General features: G+C 39.2%; 1 protein-coding gene across 1 annotated transcript; it reads left to right on the top strand.

The window, feature by feature from the left end:
• Nucleotides 1–806: 806 nt before the first annotated feature.
• Nucleotides 807–21,298, top strand: LOC125901987 (dual specificity protein phosphatase CDC14AB-like). Its single transcript, XM_049598055.1, has 14 exons — nt 807–1,337; nt 3,147–3,237; nt 9,450–9,525; nt 9,744–9,836; nt 9,935–10,014; nt 11,225–11,291; nt 11,429–11,491; nt 14,350–14,437; nt 14,746–14,976; nt 15,132–15,270; nt 17,172–17,397; nt 17,640–17,731; nt 18,802–18,942; nt 19,161–21,298. Exons 1-14 carry the CDS (start codon nt 1,292–1,294, stop codon nt 19,207–19,209), a joined length of 1,482 nt encoding a protein of 493 aa, XP_049454012.1. The 5' UTR covers nt 807–1,291; the 3' UTR covers nt 19,210–21,298.
• Nucleotides 21,299–21,351: the final 53 nt, after the last annotated feature.

The following is a 21,351-nucleotide window of genomic DNA, read 5'->3' on the forward strand; positions in this document are numbered from 1 at the left end:
ACATAATAACATACAAATGTAACATATCTATAGTTTCAGAAAATTAAAATGGCAACCTTTTTTTCTGGCTATTGGGTTGGACTAATTCAGAGTACTACTGCACCCCTACAGGGAAATTCTGGGAGGAGGATTAGTCATTCTACAAATAAGTGACTTTTTTAATAACCAACCAAACACCTACTGCATAATCACCATCTCAAACACTTGTACAAGTGTGTGATGTAAGTGCAGATTTAGTTGGCCATGTGAAACTCACAGCTCAGCCAGGCAATCAGGGAGCTCAGACATTTGGCACCCAGGCTTTGGCTCCACACCCTTGGGTGACAGGAGCAAACTACATTCCTCAGTGCAGACAAGTCAATCTGCTGTTTTTCCTATTAATACATTAAGATAATGTGACCTTATGATATAGGCCAAGATTTCTTATATTATTACAATAAATCTGTATTGAAAATATGGGAAATTGTTGCACTTAAAGACTATTATGGTAACAATAACTGGAAGTTTAAAAAGTTACGTGAGTTTTGAGTTCTACAGGCAAACTGAAAGGCATGGAAATAAAATACTTTTGTTTGAATTTACACAACAGTAAATCAGGTATTACAGCAATATAGCCTACAACAGTTAGTTTCATCCACAAATGAGTCAGCCTTTACCAGGCTTCAGCAGCGTGCCTACCAGTGTGTGTGTGTGTGTGTGTGTGTGTGTGTGTGTGTGTGTGTGTGTGTGTGTATGTGTGTGTGGCCACTGACCGAGCATGTGCAGAGCAGCAGAGGGATTAGCGCTCACTCTGACTCTAGGCGGTTTGGTGCGCGTCCTTAGCTCCGCAACTGTTTGCTGGAATATTCCGGGAAACGGTTTAATTTAGTCATGGAGGGACTTAATGATTTTTGGGAAACTAACGTTATTCACGCAAAACAGAGCCAATAGGCATCAGAGGGAGAGGACATGAATGGTTGGGGTTTTATTTGACTTTGGAGACTTTTTACGCATATGGATGAATGCCTCATCAGATGTAGACATGGCCACGTAGCTCAACAGTTTCTTTGTGAAAGAGTGACTTTATTTAGAGTCGGACGCTTTTAATAACTTCAAGTAATGACAAGCTCGAGGAAACTGAATAATAGACTTGGTTTAAAGATACTTTATGCAGAAATCGTAATTTTTTGGACACATCTCAAGTGGCCTTATAACAGCTAACCAGCAAAAAAAAAAAAAAAAAAAAAAAAATCAGAGGACTATTTATATCTTTAAACGGAATTATTACAGAAATCAATTGTAAGTGGATCTAATGGCAGAGGAATATGAACAGTCTGGTGCGTCAGAGTTTATTAAAGGTAAGTTACGCATGAATTTATAGTATTTATAGAACTGTAAACCATGTTGTATACAAATATCCACAACAATCCCGTGAGGTTAAGATGATGTTAGGTGTAATTGGGTAGCATGAACACCGAGATGTCCATTTGAAATAATATGTCTATAATTTTTAATATATAAATAATATATATTAATAAGTAATTTACATAAAAAGACATCTGTGTCTAGTACAAAACTTTAACCTGTGGAGTAACCATAGACTCACAATGAGTGTCTATGGAAATATCACTTTGAGACCTTACGAGAAATATTACACTTAAGTCACTGCACTATTGATAACCATGGATTCACGCAGGAATAACACCCAAATACTTTTACTTATGTTGATTCTTGTTAGATGATTCTCTAAAACAGAGGTAAAGCAATGGAAAATTAGTTGGTCCACTAATTTGGCCTGTTTAACAGTGCAGTTGGCAGTTGAAGCAACAGCAGTGGCTGTGACACACAGCTCATGGAGCCAACTAAGGTGCTTTAAAAAACCTTTTTAAAGCCCAACTGCCAGACTTTGCATCAAGAATTGCACTCCCTCAAATCTAAACACATAGATGTAATACAAGTATTTTTAGTCAGTGTGAAATATATTCTCTGAATATATCATTAACACTGATGTCTATGGCAAATAAACACATATAAATCTGCTTAGAAATGACAGAAAAAGTAGCTTCCTAGAACTTGAATGAAAATCATCATGTTTTAAATTTGCTTCACTACCAACATAATTCAGTGATAGTCATCTGTATGTCCATGGGTACATTGCAAACTGATAATAACTAATTTGACCTTTAATGGTGTCACTTTTTCAAAATCGCAAACAAATATAGGGTGAAAAATTGGCTCAAGTTGAAGCCCACCAACGCAATTGGTGGAATAAATGTTGGCATTGTAAATTTCTGCAAACCATACGTTACATTTTTAAGTTATTATGTCGGCCTAGTGGATAAGTTAAAACTTTGCTTACTTTTACATTTCAACAATGCTGTAGTTAATGTGTGGTTAGGTTTAGGCACAAAAGCCACTTGGTTATGGTTAGGAAAAGGTTTGGGCTTAAATTTTTCACTTTTGGTGACACAGTCTCGGCTGAAAATACAACCAATGTTTGTGGCACTATACCTGGTGGAAAAACAGCCACAGGTCGCTAAAAACCACCCACTTTGGGCTGGGCTGAGTCAACATCTAACTCACTGATTCTATGGCAATAGGGTGTCAATTGTTGAGCACTGATGAAAACAACATTTGGGTTGCCAGGTTGTGAATTTTTCGTGTTCCCAGCCCCATATGTAACCTCAGCACTCCGTGCACTTCTCTGAGAGACTGACATCTTTGCCCACAGTGAAACCAATGTTTAGATTGATTATTTTAACAAACTGTGCCCAGTTTGTCAGAAACAAAACTACAAACATGGCCCCATTTTTATTGGCCTCACTGTTTTAGCCCTTCAGTTTTCAGCTGTCAAAATGACAAATAGTTGCCTTTCACCTTAATTTAACAATTCACTGTTAATACTTCTGTCTCTCTCTACACATGATCCAGTGCTTATTGAAGGACATGGTTTGCTTGATAAAAATTGCGGTTAAGTTTTACTCTGTGTTCCTGACATGAAACCAAAACTGTCTGTGTTCCACACCTGAACCCACAACACCTATCAATAATGCAGTGTCTACTTGTCTCCCCGTGTGCTGTGTGTGTGCTGTGTTGTGCTGTGCTGTGTGTGTGTGTGTGTGTGTGTGTGTGTGTGTGTGTGTGTGTGTGTGTTCTGTACACCACAGACCGGCTGTACTTTGCCACTCTGCGTGTCAAACCAAAGAATACAGCCAACACACACTACTTCAGCATGGATGAGGAGTTCATATATGAGAGGTAAGCCTCTGTGATAATCAGCTGGATCAAATTAACATCACCCAGTCAGCTCCAGAGATCATGCTGCCACAGAATCCTCCAATACACCCAATACAAGGCAGTGTGACAGAAATACATTCATGGCATTTAGCAGGTGCTCTTAACCAGGCCAGGTGACACAGCAGTGCATGAAACAGTGAAGAATTTATAATAAATCTCTACATTAATTATAGATGCCTGATAGAAGATCAGGGGGTATCATTCAAGCACACTGGTATATTGTGATCATTAAATATGTTAGAATTTAGACGTTAGAGTTGTACGGTCTGTAGTCACTGTGCGATGGTGTGAGTAGTGTTGTTAATACTGGCCTTTATCCAGTCACATGTGTTATGAAAGACATATTGTCCTTACTGTAGAAAATTAATGCTTTGTTAAAGGGTAAATTCTACAGTACCTGAATGATCTCAACACACTGTGACATAAGAAACCACATGCATAAAGACAAGACTCAAACAAATGAGGAAAACATCATCCAGACTTTAATGCCACATGTCTGAGAGTATGAGTTGCTGTTGAATTTCTAAAACTCAAAGCATGTTTCCAAAAACATAAGTAAATAAAATCAGCTGCAAAGTTATACTTACATTGTGTGTGTATTTTTTATAATTTGAGTGAACTGACTTTTTAATAGTTAGTAGTTGGAGCAGTAACCACAGTTGTTTTTGGTTTTTTAGTTAAAGGGGCAAAAAGCAAAATTGTTTCACCGCTAGGTTTGCTGTTGTGCACTGCCTGTAGACCAAAACAAAGTGTGTCATGAGCCACTCCTCCCTCTACCTCTGCTCTCCACGCCCACCCCGCTCGCCTTGTCTAGCAGTTAGCAATGTCTCAGTCTCTGCTGTGTTTAGCTATTCCCCTGCCTACTTCAATGATGATGGTACCTGTAATAAATGTAATATATTTGCTGAGATGGAAGTGAGGCTCAGTGACTAGAAGAGCTGGTAGAAGTGCTCCATAGCTGTTAAGTTACTCTAGTAGCCGGTGGCAGCCGACTTGGCTAGTGCTAACACCGGGAGCTAACGCTAACGTTCCTCCTCTTCTCTGTGAGTGAGAGCGATGTTTTAGCCTAGTGGGCAGCTGGCTCGCAGGCTGCCCACTAGGCTAATATATCACTTCAGGTCAAAGTGGAAAGAAGCAGTAGGTTTATCTGGCAGCTGAGTGAAGCTGGGTGAAGTGGAGGCTGCGGAGGAAACACCGGGATGGGTTAATGTCCAGAGCTTGAGCAGCCCGCCAGGCTGCCTGCCAGGCTCGCGGGCTGCCTGCTATCAATATATATATATATATATATATATATATATATATATATATATGTATATATATATATGAGTATGAGTATAAATGTGAGGAAAACCTGCCCTTTCCCATACCCAGTCACCCAGCCCAACCCTCCACACCATCCCACTTGTACCGATGAGTTCATGTCCTTAGGGGATTATTTTGACAAGGATGACAAAAGAGGTACATACAATATTGCATAATGATCACGGACAGATGATTAACCAGCAATAAGAGAGAGAAAAGAAAGAAAAAAAAAACACAAAGGGAGACGTAATGTGAACCCCAAGACATTTAATTCCCTTGCTGACAACTCTAAACGGGATGTTTGATTCAGGAATTAAAGAGGCTGTCCGATTGAGAGGAAACATTTCACTTATTTCAAAACTGGCTTTATAAACTGAATGTTTCCCAAATTAAGTTAGAATGGTGGGAGCTAATTTTAATGGGTCAGAGACATACAAGAGAATGTCATCGGCATATAAGGATTTTTTGTGCGTGAGGCTGCCTTGCTCTATGCCATGGAAGTCTTCAGACTGTCTAAGAGTAGTGGCTAGAGGCTCAACAGCAATGGCAAAGAATAGAAAGGACAGATTACAGCCCTGATGTGTGCCTCTGGTTTTTGGCTTTTTAGACAAGTGATAAGGTCTTACATTTAATGTGAGGCACAGGGCTCCAGTGGAGATATCCCGTGAAGATGTAAATTGACATGTAATTGTATGGGCAGGTTGAAGAACATACAGGTTGCTTGATTCTGCATCATTCAGATGAGTTGATCATCTGTAAACCAGGTTGTTGCAATAATCATAACTTCTAGACAATGATTCATGCTGTTACTCTCATTAGTATTGTAGACATGATATTTGACAGACCACTGGCGATTGGGCTCTCTGCTATGACAATGTCTCCAATGTAAAATGGTTACAATTTCTGTGCTTGCAAAAAGTAACATCACCCTACATGGTACACTAGTATGTGTAAATGTATCTACTTATGTCGAAGCAGGCTTACAAGGAAATTCTCATTGGTCATTTGAATTCCAGCCTGTGTCTGAAGCCCATTCATTCCCATACATGTTGAGCCAGTGGTTATGATCCCATTGTAAGATATAGGTCAAGATGAGATCAGTGGCTGTGCCCTCGTGGTGGCAGGGGATTTAGGACAAACACTGGATGACACCATACAGACTGGATGCTTAATCATTCCAATCTACTACATTAGATAGTGATTGACATGACACTTTAGTCATACTCTTTGTTTTTAAAGCTCACAGGTCCTGGATGTCTGTTATAGCATTTCAGTGCACTTAATAGTCCAGTAGGCTTTAGGGTTTGTTCGTAAGGTGTTAAAGTGTGAAGACATTGAGTCCAACATTGACATTTTAGAGGGAGAACCACGGAAAATGGACTGTACCTACATGAAAACACATGGATTGTATTTCATGAAAGCACAGTGTAATTCATTGTTTTAGCTCATACAGTATGTGTACTTAGAGTTAGTAAGGCAGCAGCTCATTATGCAATAAGTGACTGAGGTGCACACAGCGTTGGAATTCATCTAAGATTCATGAACTCTGGAAAGGAATAAAATATGACAAGACGTGTAGGCTTGGGCAGTATCTAATTTTTCATATCTTCATACCTTCCTGGAATTTCACGGGGTATATGGTATATGATGGTATTTGTGTGTGGCTCTACATCATCTCCTGGGACTGGCAAATTTGCTACATTTACCAAGCTCTACAACCAACCAACACAAAGGAAACTTGCAAAAAGTTTAAAAAAGTATCTTTTTTTTATCTTTATCTACTTTCTTTATTAAACAGAGAAATATAACCATAGACTTTATGGATTCAAGTTTCTCTCTTTCACAGAACTATGCCAGGCTTAGCTGCCTCGTTAACTCAAGGCAAAACCCTCTTCATTCAAACATGACAGAAACAAAATAAAACTCACCACAACTGTATTGGATGGTCATGTTAGTCCTTAAGTTAGTTAGTCCATTGTTGCAACAATCACCAACTCTGGTTTGGTTGAAATAAACCTTAAATTCACAGTTAGATGTGAAAATAAACTGTTTTCCTTGTGGTCTCTCTGCCCTATTTAGGGATGCACAATAATATCGGCATGTCATTGGTATCGGCCAATATCGGCTTTAAAATGAACTATTAGAATCAGCCAACATGCTTTTTCTTAATTTGCACAATGAATGAATATTACATACACTGAAAAGCATTCTATTTCATGTCTCCATCTGCTGGTGGGCCATCATGATAACAGTATGCATGCATAATATGATGTTAATTCCACTACAGAAGAGACTTAAAATTAGGCAGGGAAAAAAAGTGGATCTATCCAAATCGATTAACGGTCAAATGAGTTGTTACCTATTGGCATATCGGATATCGGCAAAAAATCCAATATTGTGCATCCCTAGTCCTCTGGGCTGTTTACAGTCAGTCCTTTTAATCTCCATGACTCGCAGTCAGCTCAGCTGCCTCTTGCACCACACTGACCTCTGGAGATGTGTGATGTGGACTAAATGCAAAAAAAATCCTCGGTACAGCCTCTCCAGCACAAGATGTAATAGAAAGATGAACGTCTGTATTTTTGACAGTATTAAAAATTATACGATCAGGATTTTTAAATACCCTGGTATACCGTAATACCAAGATACCGCCTAAGCCTAGATTTATGTCAGATTGTCAACATTCTAATCTGGACTCATTATGCCCAGGTATGAAGAACAGGGTCCTGGTTATCTGTTTACTTTAATCTCAATAGTCTTTGAATCAGATCCCTCCTGATGAAAGTTAGGCCTGCCCTACAAACACCAATCTCACTGAATGAGTGATGAAGTTACAACATTGGTCCAGTATTGGAGTTTCCCAGTGGCTGTTGCTCTTTCAAAATGAATAGGTACAACAGTTTTTCAGCTGGTAACGTCTTTACCACCACAGCTAAAACAAACTAACAAAAAAAAAAAGTAAAATATAGAAAACATGTTAAGGAAAATATGTAAACTTATGTAGCCTAAATTAACATGATTGCATAGGTGCAGTTAAGGTGTCTGTGTCACTAGCTTAAACTTAAAAAAAACCCCTGAATTTATTAAATTAAAGCAGTCCTCAGGTATTTGACTCAAATTTAGCTTAATCTTGTCAAATTTATCTCCACACTTTCTAGCAGCTCTACACAGCTATTGCAGAGAGCACTATATCCCTTTAAATAAATTTAGTTAGTTTGTCTAAAAACAGTCATTTTTTTTCATTCAAACAGTCAGATATTCTATGTAAGAATATCAGTCAACCTTAACAAAGCCTAACGTGTAATTAATGTCAAAATGTAGAATATAAACTCCTCTTCACAACATTTAACACTCCAAATTCCCAGAAATATTACTGAGGTGTACTCATGGTAGCCCTGATGGCTTTTATTGTCGACCAGTCTCCTGTTCTTGGACTGACATTAAAATGCGAAAACACAAAATCATTTGCCAAGTTTGAAAAGAAAAGGAAACAATGCAAAGTCTGTTTATTACATATTACTCAACTTCCAATGTTGAAAAGAGATCATTATATGATGTGTGAGAACAATAGTAGTGTCTGAGCTTTATTCTGAGAAGTTTAACACACGCACGCACGCACGCACGCACGCACGCACGCACGCACGCACGCACACACACACACACACACACACACACACACACACCTGAGAAGCCACGTCTGATGAGCCACACACACACCTGAGAAGCCATGTCTGATGAGCCTTCCTTTAAACATGAACAATAGGAAATGTGGGATAGGGTCTATACTTGGAGATGTGTGGGGCTGTTATACATGAAATTGTATAAATCATCGTTATGATTTTCATTCTTACTGTATGTGCACACCAAGAGTTGAAAAGCAGCCGAGATCGCCAAAACAGCAGAGGTTGACCAAGCAGTGGTGCTGTCCAAAATATTTTTGGTACCTCAAGTTGCTAATGTCACTCATGACGTCATACATTCGAATGTTCGATCGTTCTTGTCAATTTAAAGGAGCTGCAAAACAGGTTACTGGCTGGAGCACAGTGCCTTTGCTGGCTGCCCAGACCCAAAAGCTAGGCTAAATGAGTAAAGAAATTTGGTCAATGAAAACAGAACACAACTACTAAAGTGGCCTACATTAAACACTGGGAAAATATGTGTAGATGCTATGCTGCCATCACAGAAATGTCAATTCAAGAGTTTACACGAATAGGCTACAGATAGTTGCATGTTTGGTCAGTGAAAACAGAACTACGAAATTGGCCTACATTAAAGACTGGGAAAATATGTCTCTGCCTTGATGCCATCACAGAAATGTGATGTCACATTTTCACAGACAAAACGGTCGGCAGACCACGAAATCGCCACAGTCATGAAACAAGGGAGATTAGCATGCTAGGCGTTATATTAGCATGGATGTATTCGTCCCTAGTTTAAAAAATTCTTTCTCAATATCAACTCACCAGGCAAACCAACTCAGGACATGGCTTCCCACACCTGTTCCTTTTGATTTTGGTCCATTTATATAAACAGGCTCGAATCATACAGCTACAGCAGTGATTAGCTTCTCTCTCATTTTGAAGTAGGAACGAATGTGTGGTAGGAACTAAAATTTCCGAGGATGTTCTCTGGGTTCCACAGAAGTGATGGACATCTACTTTTCGACTAGTGACCTGTCGTTTGTGGCCGAAATGCGTCATAGCTAATTTGCATAAAGTTCACAACTCCCCAACTCACCGGTGCCCATTAAAAATGAATTGAATTGGTCGCCTTTGCAGCTTTTGCAGCTCTTGGTGTGCATGTACAGTTAAGGTGCACTGGAGGGCAGATGTACAGTGCATGACACATTCATCTGTTTGTCTGTGTTGCAGTTTCTATGCAGATTTTGGGCCCCTCAACCTGGCCATGCTGTACAGATACTGCTGCAAAGTCAATAAGAAGCTCAAGGTAATGGAGACAGAGCTCTGCACTTAAACTACAGATTAGAATTCATCACATAATGGAGATTTAGGAGAGTTTACCCTCTTTCTCAGGCTGACATAAAGTTCTGTGGTGTACATTCATAATTTACACTGTGTGGAAATTGAGCAGTTAAATCGCTTGTGTTGTTGAGTTGTTGCTTCTGATCATTCATTTGTAACTGACTGTTTTTTTTGTCCCTTCAGTCTTTCACGATGTCTAGAAAGAAACTGGTCCACTACACCAGTTATGACCAGAAGAAGAGAGCAAATGCTGCTCTTCTCATCGGTGCCTATGCTGTAAATATCCCTTTCTTTGTCCATTTATCCTCCTATTTATCCGTGCACTGTATCTGTCTGTCCATTATTAATAACACAGTATAACCTCTTCTCTACAGGTAATCTACTTAAAAAGAAGCCCAGAAGAAGCCTACAGGACTCTGATCTCAGGAAACAACATAGGCTACTTGCCATTCAGGTGGGCCTCAGGACTGGCCAGCAGAATCATGTTCATCCTATGATAATCACATTTCATTTTGAACCCAAATATTTACCACTATTTATCAAAAACAATTATCAGAACAAAGTATTTATTGTGTAGCCCATTTCATAAGGAACCCCCCTGTCCTTCAAATGGTATGAGCCATCTTTTTGGTTACACAGCCAATAAGAAAAACAAAAACAAACCAACAGACTCACAAACATGCACACTGGCTAATGTTGCTAACACTAGCTAGCAGGGGTGTAAATCACCAGTTTCATCACAATACGATATTATATCATTGATGTTTTCACTTTGCATCAATGATATTGGATTATTATCTGGATCAATGGATCATTACACCCTACTAGCTAGTAGCCCTTTTTATACAGAGATCATTCTACAGAGCCACTACAAAGTCCCTTCTTTATGTCCCCTTTGCATTTTTACATAGAACCAAACAAGGCAGCCTCATGTTGATCCACTGTGTGATTTTAAACAGCATGTCGGTATCACAGAAGCAAAGAGACGAAACTGCCATGACATGTAACACAACAGCGTCAGCCTCTAGTGGCACATCAACAAATACTTCGCCAGTGCTTTATGAACAATAACAATGGCATTAACATGGCAAATACAATCATTTATCATCCCTATGATATAGGCTAGTGGTTGATCTCATCCTCTGATTGGAGGGTAAGGAGCTCCCTGACCCTATTGTTGTTGCAGCGCTATTACTATCTCTGATGCCAGTTTAAAGGCAAGATGACTTTGTCCACCAGTTCCACAATTGTACCTTTTATACAGACCACCTCAAAGAAGCAGTGTAAAATGGGCTAGTGTTAGCAACTAGGTCTTTGCAATCATGCATTACAAAGGCATAATTTCTCACCAGTGAAAATGGATAGTGTAGATAGTTGCGTAGATCTAAGCAGACAGCAAGATATGGCACTAATGTAAGTACAAACTGTTACTGATGTTTTAATGTGGTCCATCAAACAATGTCTAAAGGTAACAAAATCCACTTATCTGGAGTCTCAGCTGACTCTCAGCACAGACACAAACACAGCAGGCGAACAGGATCATTATCAGTGAATAAAAAAGCAATCACTACTAGTAAACGGACCTTGGTGTGTTTAAATGTGTGTGTGTGTGTGTGTGTGTGTGTGTGTGTGTGTGTGTGTGTGTGTGTGTGTGTGTGACACAGGGATGCTGCAGTGGGAGAGTGCTCCTTCAACCTTACTGTTCTCGACTGCTTACAAGGAATACGCAAGGTAAACAACAGCAGGTCATGAGAAAATTACATCACAGTGTCAGACTACATATAAAAATTTTAGAAAACTGCCGAGTTAACCATCGTCTCTCTCTCTCTCTCTCTCTCTCTCTCTGTGTCTGTCTCTCTCTCGTCTAGGCATTACAGCATGGTTTCTTTGACTTTGAAAGTTTTGATGTGGAGGAATATGAACATTATGAGGTGAGGGCACATACATATACACACACACTGATAATATGTACATGAAATGTTTTTACTTTGGACACAAAATAATGGCGCATATAAAATTACAGTTGGGTTCATTTGTTCATTTGTTTGTTTTTACCACTGTGCATGTCAGAATAATTCTAAACTGACCTGCAGGCCAGTCTGCCATTTTATTTGATCTTCATTATTGTTATTATTATCATTATTATTATTATTATTATTATTATTATAATCATGCATTGCTTTTATTGTTTTTATTGTATAAACTCTTATAAGTATGTTTTTATGCCTCCACGCTGGCGACAGCTGTGGCCAGAAGGATTATATTTTGGGGTTTTCTGTCCTTTCATCCGTCTCTCATTTAAGTGAACATGATATGTTAAGAATGCCTTAAGGGAATTTCTTAAAATTTGGCTCAAACCTCCACTTGGACTTAACAGTGAACTGATTACATTTTGGTGGTCAAAGGTCAAGGTCACTGTGATCTTGAATCTGTATGATTTTTTTTAAAAAAAAAATTGATATCTTAAGAACACCTTGAGGTCATTTCTTAAAATTTGGCACAAACGTTCCACTGGACTCAAGAATAAACTGATTAGAATCTGGTGGTTGAAGGTCAAAGGTCAATGTAATTGTGACCCCAAAACATGTTTTGGGCTATAACATAAAAATTCATTCGCCAAACATGACAAAATTTAAGATAAATGTCTAATCGGATAAAATACTGAAGGGATGACATTTTATATCCAAAAGGTCAACTTCACTGTGACATCACATAGTTCTGCAAAAACACTTTTCTGGGCATTATTCAATGTCATATCTTAGGACAGAAGGGGAGACATTTGGTCATTTCTGAATTGGTGACACTAATCTTGGGTGTCCACGTTGAAACTGAGGAGAATATACAGATCTTCTGTGCTACCCGGGGGGAAGATGTGTGTGAAGCATCCATGTTATCACAGACATGGATGTTAACTGTAGGTGCAACTTGACTGGTTCACAGAGACAGACAACCGTGAAGCAGTAATTCTAGTTCATCATTTTCATTTCTATTTCTCATTATCATCAGTGTTCCTTCGAATATGCTTTTGTGTCTTACGTGTAATTTAGTCTTACTTTATGTCTTGCCTTCGTCTGGCATTACTCTATGGCTTCTATCATTATATTGCTTCTGCGTTACATTGCTCTCTCTCTGGTTTTGCAAAGCACATTGTAAACTCTATTTTTAAAGGTGCTATATAAATAAAGCTGTTTTTATTACTCTTAATATTATAAGTTGCTAACTTTGTTAGCACATCATGTGTATCAATCTACATACCATGTATTATGCATGTGGCTGCATGTAGTGGACTGTTACCCTTGGACTGTGATGGTTCGCTATGAATACGTGAACCGTTACAGCACTATTACTGATCTATTAGAGTAATATGTAAATGGTACTTTGATGTTGTTGTTGGTGAAGGTGGAGCTAATTCTAACAACTTAATAAACTGTTTCACCTCGTCTCATATTTTATGAACTGATTATATGTTTTATATGTAAATCTGAAAAGTCAGAAAAACTGTAGTAGAGCTAAAATTACCAGTAGGTAGTAATATTTCTCTCTGAAATGTAGCATAAAGTAGCATAAAATGGAAATACTCATGTAAAGTTCAAGTACCTCAAATTTGTACTGAAGCACTGTACTTAAGTAAATCACTTAGTTACATTTCATCACTGTTTTTAGGATTAATATGAATAAATATTATATAATGAAGATAATAACATGATAAAATGAGTTGTTTTTACAGTGAGAACTAGAAGGTTGGAACTGAAGGAAAATCTGCTAGGTTTTGTTTTACTAACCACAAAAAGCAAGAGAGCTCTATTTTTCTAGCATAGACAACGCTAAAGAGTTTCTGGCACAGTCGAATACAAGAGGAGAACGACAGTTTCCAGTGTATTTATCCTCTTAGGGAGGGGTGGAAATCCCGGGGGGACAGGGGGGACATGACTCCCCCCCTCAATAAAGCTGTACCCCCCTAGAATCATTTGAGACACAATTAATAATTTTTGAACAATGCAGTAGTAATTATTGAAAACACAATGTAAGCGGTGGTCATTATAATCGCGCAATAATGTGCTATTTAAATCTTAAAAGATTTAGTCCCCCCCTCCCATTCCTAGTAGTGGTATATCCCACACTCTTTGAACCACAAACAAAACGGTTTGCTCCTGCAGCCAGCCAGAGACGAAGGATCCATTCCACACACCTGAGTCAGATGAAAAAGAGGGAGAGAAGGAGAGAGATCGAGTTTCAGTCTTTGATGAATGAAGCCTTATTGTTTTGCTGCTATTAAACAACGAGAGACATGTTTTCTCCGTTTACTTAATAGCATAAATATTTACACTACTGCGCACAGGGAGACAGAGACCTGCAGCACTGCCCTGCTCCAGACACACTCAGCACCTTGGACAGCACGGCGCACCTGACTGTTGTCGTTGTGTACATGTTAATTTGATTTCAGTCATTTTGTTTTAAATCTGGACATGTGCAGGTGGACTCAGCCAGTGCTGAGAAAGGTCCTATGCCTGCCTGTTGCAGAGATAGAGAAAAGATTAAAGCGTCAAATTGCGATAAAAGATGTTGTATAAAAGACAGGATACAGCTTTTTTCCTTGCCCCCCCCCCCCCCCCCGGAATTATTCTGTAAAATGTTACTGTTTATTGCCCCCCCAACTATGAAATGGGATTTTCGCCCCTGCTCTTAGGCACAGGCAAATATTTATTTTCTTACCTGTTATGTTACACATACCAAGTGTACCTCAGTCACACACACTGCATCTCCTTTTTTGCTTTTTTTGTGTTTTCAGCGAGTAGAAAACGGGGATATGAACTGGATCATTCCAGGGAAAATTCTGGCATTCAGCAGTCCTCACCCTCGCAGTAAGATAGAAAATGGTGAGTTAGATTTTATCTAAAACCTTTCCTCCAAACCACTGGATTGAAAATGATTTCCCAAGGGTCCACTCTGGGTTTGTAAGGTCCCAAGAAAAATAGAGCCATATTTGTTTGAATTCATTCATTTGAACTCAGTATGAGAATGTCATAGGAAGGTTTATGAGGATTAAAAGTCCTTATTTTTTACCACTGTTGATTTATTGGTTGGTATATTAGTTAGGTAAAGAGTATTTAACCAAAACGTCTCATACTATTACTTAAAACTACTATTAATCAGTGTTAACAAATCCAAATGTTTTTTTTCCCAGGTTATCCCCTGCACGCACCAGAGGCGTATTTTACATACTTTCACCAAAATGATGTCACAGCCGTAGTCCGTTTAAACAGGAAGTTATACGACGGTAGGAGGTTTGAGGATGCAGGAATTGAGCATCATGACCTTTTTTTCCTGGATGGGACCACGCCCTCTGACCTCATCGTCAGGCGCTTCCTGCATGTGTGTGAAAGTACTGAAGGAGCTGTGGCTGTGCACTGTAAAGGTAGGAGTGGATTTGTGTGTGCATTGACTTTTTGTTTTTGGTCACAGTGCATACATACCATATGTAGAGAGTAGTGTATTGTTAAATTTAATATTTATCTGTTTCGAACCTGTATATCCTAATCTTCTCTTTTTAAACATTTCATTCAATCACAGCTGGCCTGGGCCGTACAGGCACTCTGATTGGCTGCTACCTGATGAAGCACTTTCGGTTCACTGCAGCTGAGGCCATCGCATGGATCAGAATTTGCCGACCTGGATCCATCATTGGTCCCCAGCAGAACTTCTTAGAGGAGTGAGTTTCAGTCTCAGTTGTGGCTCCACAATATGAACAACTCTCACTTGTTTTCTATTTGGTGAGATGACTTGAGGATAATTATGGAGATAATGGATAATATTTTGAGATTAAAAGATAAGACTAGTGAATTTTTATACTATTGTCACAAATCCCATTGTCGTGATGGTGAATGTGAGCAGCAAAGGAAGGAGGACTCAAACGCAGACAGTCGAGGCACACAAATAGCCTGAAAAACGCCAGACCAAACTACCAATGTGACTGTCTGGAACCTCTCAGTTCATTTGTAATTTCCAAGGGGTGTTAATTAATGGTTGTAGGCTAAAATGCCTCTGGACACAAAGAAAAGACAAAGGACACCTCCTCTGGACACATTTGATAGATCTTTAACCAATCAGAGCAACACAACATGGGACTTTGTGTGAGTGATGGACCAATATAAACAGAGTACACCTGTGTGATGAGAACTGAAAAAAAAGATATTTTATTAGAAAAATAATCCACTCACAGTTAATTTGCTCCCATTATTATAAATGCAACATTTGGGTCAGATAGACCTCGTCTGTCATTAACGAGGCCACTTTTCCACCCTTTACTCCAGCAACAGAGACAGTCAGACATCACTTTAAAGTGTTGTATGTGATATAATCAGAGGAGTTTCATCATCCAATTAAATAACAGAAAATACTGTATATACTTTACTAATGTCACATATAGCCTGGTGATACTATTACATGTAATTTAAGTCTTGCCTGATGGTAAATTTTTGGATGTACTTTCAATGTTTCTACATTTTCCACTATAATGTTACATATCATAGTATCATTTACATCCCACGCAACTGACATTGTACTGTCTCACAGTCACAGACACCTTAAGTACCATTTCATCTCATATCATATGAAGCAGCCTACTTCATTCATGGTTCTGATGATGTCACTCATAATTAACACCCCCACCTCTTTCACATTAATGCCCTTGTGGCTGGATAGGAAAACCCAGAGTTGACTGAATTAGTTGATAACCAGCTTTGTAGTAGTAGTAGTGTGACAGGTTAGTCAAGCCAGACAACGAAAAGATATCCAGGGTAATTTGAACTGGATTTGTAGTACAGGCCTTTGCTCAGCTGGGAATCTGTTTGACGACTCGTCCGTCAGAGAAAACAAAACATGAGCTCACAAATGTATCTGTTTTTTGGGCCCAGACAGTGACAGTGGAATGATTTATTGGGGGGATGCAAAAAACATACAGGATCACAAGGTAAAGATTCTAAAGTCCAAGAAACAGGCAGGCAGGTGGGGTTCCAGGAGACGGGTAATAGATTGCAAACACAGTTAACTGACACGTATACGTTGTGACTTCAGAGGGAAGTGGGAACAGTTGTGTAAGTGGAAGGGGACATCAGGTGATGGAAAGAAAGTCTGAGTCCATCTAGTGGATGGTTTGAGGATGGCAGATTTGGGGAGAGAGGAGAGGACATGGCCTGAGGGAAGTGAACAGGGGCTGGAGACAGGGACAGAGACTAAGGCCAGGTGAAACAACCAGTTAAGTAGAAAGTCCTCATTAGCATTATCCCACAGCTCCACTGTTCCTTAGTATATCCTCAAAGAGCTGCTAGCATGGCTGTAGACTCACTTCTGATCAGTATTAAATCTTGTTTAGCTTACAAAAAATGAGCTAAGTGTGATATTTTCAAGAATTTTCTTCAATGAGATTACTTTGCTTAATACTACTAAAATGAAGTAGGAGACACTTCTGCATTTCATTTTTGTCATCACTTATTATGCCCAGAAAAGACTTTATACCAGTACGTATGACTTAAGAATTTCACCGTCTCATTGTACTGTGCTGTCTGTTCCTTGTGTGTGTGTGTGTGTGTGTGTGTGTGTGTGTGTGTGTAGGAAACAGCACAGTTTATGGGTCCAGGGTGACGTCCATCGCTCCAAACAGAAGATCCTTCAGCAGAGACTGAGCCGACGGCAGCAGCTACAGCAACAGCGTCAACAGCAGCAGCTTCACAGCCCCGACTCTGAGGGGGGGAAACAGGAAGCCATGTCCCACCTACTCTCAAGCATGGATGACCTGTCAATTAAGACCACCCTCTGCAAATCATACAGTTTGGATGAGGTGAGGGGCAGAATGAGGATTACATCATTTAAAACTATTTCCAGTGTTACCTCTATGCAGAATGTACATTTTCATACAATTCAATTTCAAAAAATGTTTTCTTTTCATAATTCATTCTCTCTCTCTCTCTCTCTCTCTCTCTCTCTCTCTCTCTCTCTCTCTCTCTCTCTCTCTCTCTCTCTCTCTCTCTCTCTCTCTCTCTCTCTCTCTCTCTCTATATCTATATCTATTTATGTATATAGAATAACTGTCAGGAAGGCAGTCTGACTCAGGGAGACAAACTCAGAGCACTGAAGGGAAAACGACCACCAAGATCAGCCTCCTCATCCTCAAGGTACAACGTGATTCGAGCTCAGTTAACGTAAGGGTTATGGTGGGGTTATGCCTGTAGTCATTATGGTTAAAAGAAGTTTGACATTTAGGCCACGTTCAGACTGCAGGCAGTTCAGATTGGATTCTTAAACCAGATCTTTATGACAGATGCATGTGATCAGTTTGGATTTGTGGGTCCACATCACCAGCCTATTTGCACAGGTTCCTATTGTAACAATGTAGGCGTCTGGCCACATGGCTTTCCAACACGAAAGCATTAGAAATGGGGGGTCCATGACTTCGCACTCCGACAATTGAGCTCACAAGTCGCTGGGAGCAGGGATTCTGCTTAGCACTGCTGATACTCTAGATATGACTACATTGCCTGGATCCAATTAAAAATCTCATTACGAGTAGTTTTCGGCTGTCTGGACTTTCTCAAATCATCTGGATACAATCTGGATATGCCAAAACGAGATCTGGGCTGGTAGTCTGAACAAGACCTCAGAAAATACACTTTCACACTTTCTTGTGACAGATGTAAGTTAAATATGCTAATTAGTATATTTAATTACGCTAAATGAGATACATTGTTAGCTTAGCTTAGCTCAAAGACTGGAAACAGCGAAACATGTTATATTTTGTTTGTTTGTGCAGATTAAACAACAAGATATAAGGTACTAATTATTAATCAATCAATCAATCAATCAATCAATCAATCAATCTTCACCCTGATCTTCACCCAGGCAACATATGTCACGTGACATACTTGTAACCACTGCGGGTGTGTAGAGCTTTCAAGGATCTTTAACCTTTCAAATGTTTTGTTTTAACACATACAGTTCATTCATGTTTTGTATCAATGGAACATAAAGTTACACTTTTATTGTGTTTCCATTAGTCACTTGATCTGAGTTGTTTCTTTGCGTATCATGAATTTCTTGACATTTTTCACTCATTCGCTGTACATGCTGTTCCTGTTTGTTAAATTATCACATCAAATCTTTGTATTATGCTGATATAATTGTTAGTTACATTCAATTTAATGGTTTGGAAACATATAATCAGTTGATTGTCCTTTTTGTTTCGTAGGTTAAACCTGTCCAAGGCCTCTCAATGCTCCATTCTCCCACCCCCTAAGTCCTCGAAAGTTCCCCTCTCCTTCTCCTCCTCTTCCTCTTCTTCTAAGAGGCTGTTAAGAAGCTCGTCCTCCTCCACCACGCAAATCAAAAGGTGAGTGTTCATGTTCTTGTCCTGTTTAAAATACACTTTTTGAATACAGTGGATCAAAACTAAATGGCACTAACAGGTTAATAAGCTGACACAGGTAACTATGTGACTCTGTGACACCACTATTGTGCAAACATTAAGGAGAGAGCCCCAGTGGCATGAATCAATCAAAGGAAAGAATTATAAAGCAAACTACTCTCTCTCTTCTACTGTCTCCCCAGTCCATTCAGCCTCAGTCTGTTCAGCACCAGGCCTTCTGTCATTCACTGACTTCACAGTTTGGACCTTTCCATTCTGCTCACAGTTGACTGAGGAGGACATCAAAACTGGACTACCAACATGCTGCTGTTGTCTAGGCCTTAAACATTTTTTCACCTTTGACAAATGTTTTAATTATTTGTCTTACAAAGTACCTGCACGGACTCAGAGAATACAGAGGTCTGTAGAGTCAACTCAAAGTAGGGAAACACATATTTCTTTAACACTGGCACCCAAAACACATCTCCAATCTCCAGTAGATAAAAGCAAATGGTATGTTGGAAGATAAAACACACAAAATTGCGGAAAAATAATGTAATTTCACATACATGTATTAAATAATGATGAACAAACTTTAATTAGTGAACAGGTTTATTATTGACAAATCTACGTACAGTACTAGTAGGCTGAAAACACCTGCAAGTACTCAAGTACAAGTAGTAACAAAACAATGTACATGTACCATTTCAAGTAAAAGTCCTGCTTTCAAAAGCCTACTAAGTATTAGTGCAGATGTATCATTAGCAAAGTGTACTTTAAGTAACAAACTGCTCATTATGGTGAATGGCCCCACTCAGAGTTTTATATATTTTATAGGATCATTATCCCTCATGTTTTGACTGCTTAACAGTATTTTACTCTTGCAGCTGGTTGAAGCGGAGCTGATTTCAGCAACTTTATAAAGAGACGGACTGTTTAATCTGCAAAAACCTCAACATTATGAAGACTTTTTCTGGCAGTGATAATTGGTATGGGTGCAAAAATACTTGTAAAAGTACTTGCAAAGAGTTATAAAGACATAAAATAGACTATAAATATAATGTTGTTTTCCTCCAGAGGATATTCATTTACAGGCTGTTGAATAAAAAGAAATACCAACTTTGGATGGTACCATCACCATACTGAGAACAATGCTGCTGTAAGCAGCTCTCTATAATTAACATACTTTACAAATGAGTTTTAGCATGTGACAGAGAGACGATTTTGGTGTCAAGGCTCAGGTGAAGTTTTAGAGTCCTCACATCACTTGAGGAGATCCGAGGGGAGAGGGGGTAGCAACACAACTCCACCTAATGGAGGCTTATGGTGCCCCAGATTAAAACGTCCAACAACACATAATTGAAACCACAAAATATCTCCATTCTGCTCGTCCGTAGTGATCCAAGTGTCCTGAAGCCCTGACATAAAAAGTTGTTTGGAAAAACATCATTTGATTTCTGTTTTTAGCCTCATTGTAGCCTGCAGCTCTGCCTCTGCCGCTCTGTGCGCCGTGCTCACGTGTGCTCGCTTGTGCACGAGACCAGCGAAAGCATGTGAACACACATGAACGCTGTGCCAATGTCTCGCGCAAGCGCGCACATTAGCCCATCAGCCTCCATTAGGTGGAGTTGTATTGCTACCCCCTCTCCCCGCCGATCTCCGCAAGTGATGTGAGGACTCTAAAACTTCACCTGAGCCTCCCTTGGCATATGGGTGAGTAGATAATGGCTGAATTTTCATTTTTGGGTGCACTATCCCTTTAATGTATCACTGTTCAAACAATGTAGAAGTTGTGCCAGTGGAGGAGTGGAAACAACGCCATATGACTCTTAACTGCAACTGCACTTTATTATTAGAACCATATTAAACTAAATGCTTTGACATCATTATTAGTAAGGGTTTGTTTTATATCGAGCAAGAAACACTGAGTATCAACAGTTATGTACATATACTGTAGGTCAAATTTATCAAGCACAATAAGGCACAGAAAAGGATCACAGGGGTTCAAATCACAAAAACTATTATAAAATATTTGGAAAGTATTTTTAGTTGCGAAGAGTTTTGGCAGCAGGTCATTCATGCAAGCCATTCATAATAAAGGGAAATTGTTCTGTTTGTCTGTCAAGCTGTGTTAAAACATTTTTCTTTCTTCAGAGAAAATGTATGTATTGAGAATTTTTGTGTTTGCTTGTTGCAACATGCTGAAATGCTGTTCGGTTTTGAAAGTGTGCCGCTACGACGTGTGACCGTCATTGCCGGTGTTATTTTAGGAATGTATTCTCAAATCACTGGTTGTTTCAAAAGAAAGAAAAATAGTAATTTGAGATATACAGTTGAATAATATAGGTGTGTTTAGCATTGCTGCAGAGATTGTTATTTTTAAAATGAAGAATA

The sequence above is a fragment of the Epinephelus fuscoguttatus genome, linkage group LG15, assembly GCF_011397635.1.
Source record: "Epinephelus fuscoguttatus linkage group LG15, E.fuscoguttatus.final_Chr_v1".
In the NCBI taxonomy this organism is placed as follows: Eukaryota; Metazoa; Chordata; class Actinopteri; order Perciformes; family Serranidae; genus Epinephelus; species Epinephelus fuscoguttatus.

Excerpts from the sequence above, each read along its gene's own strand:
- LOC125901987 (XM_049598055.1), top strand. The coding sequence starts at position 1,292 with ATGGCAGAGGAATATGAACAGTCTGGTGCGTCAGAGTTTATTAAAG. Across the intron at positions 1,338-3,146 it reads TGCGTCAGAGTTTATTAAAG|ACCGGCTGTACTTTGCCACT; the intron begins GTAAGTTACGCA and ends TGTACACCACAG. Across the intron at positions 14,977-15,131 it reads TGTGGCTGTGCACTGTAAAG|CTGGCCTGGGCCGTACAGGC; the intron begins GTAGGAGTGGAT and ends ATTCAATCACAG.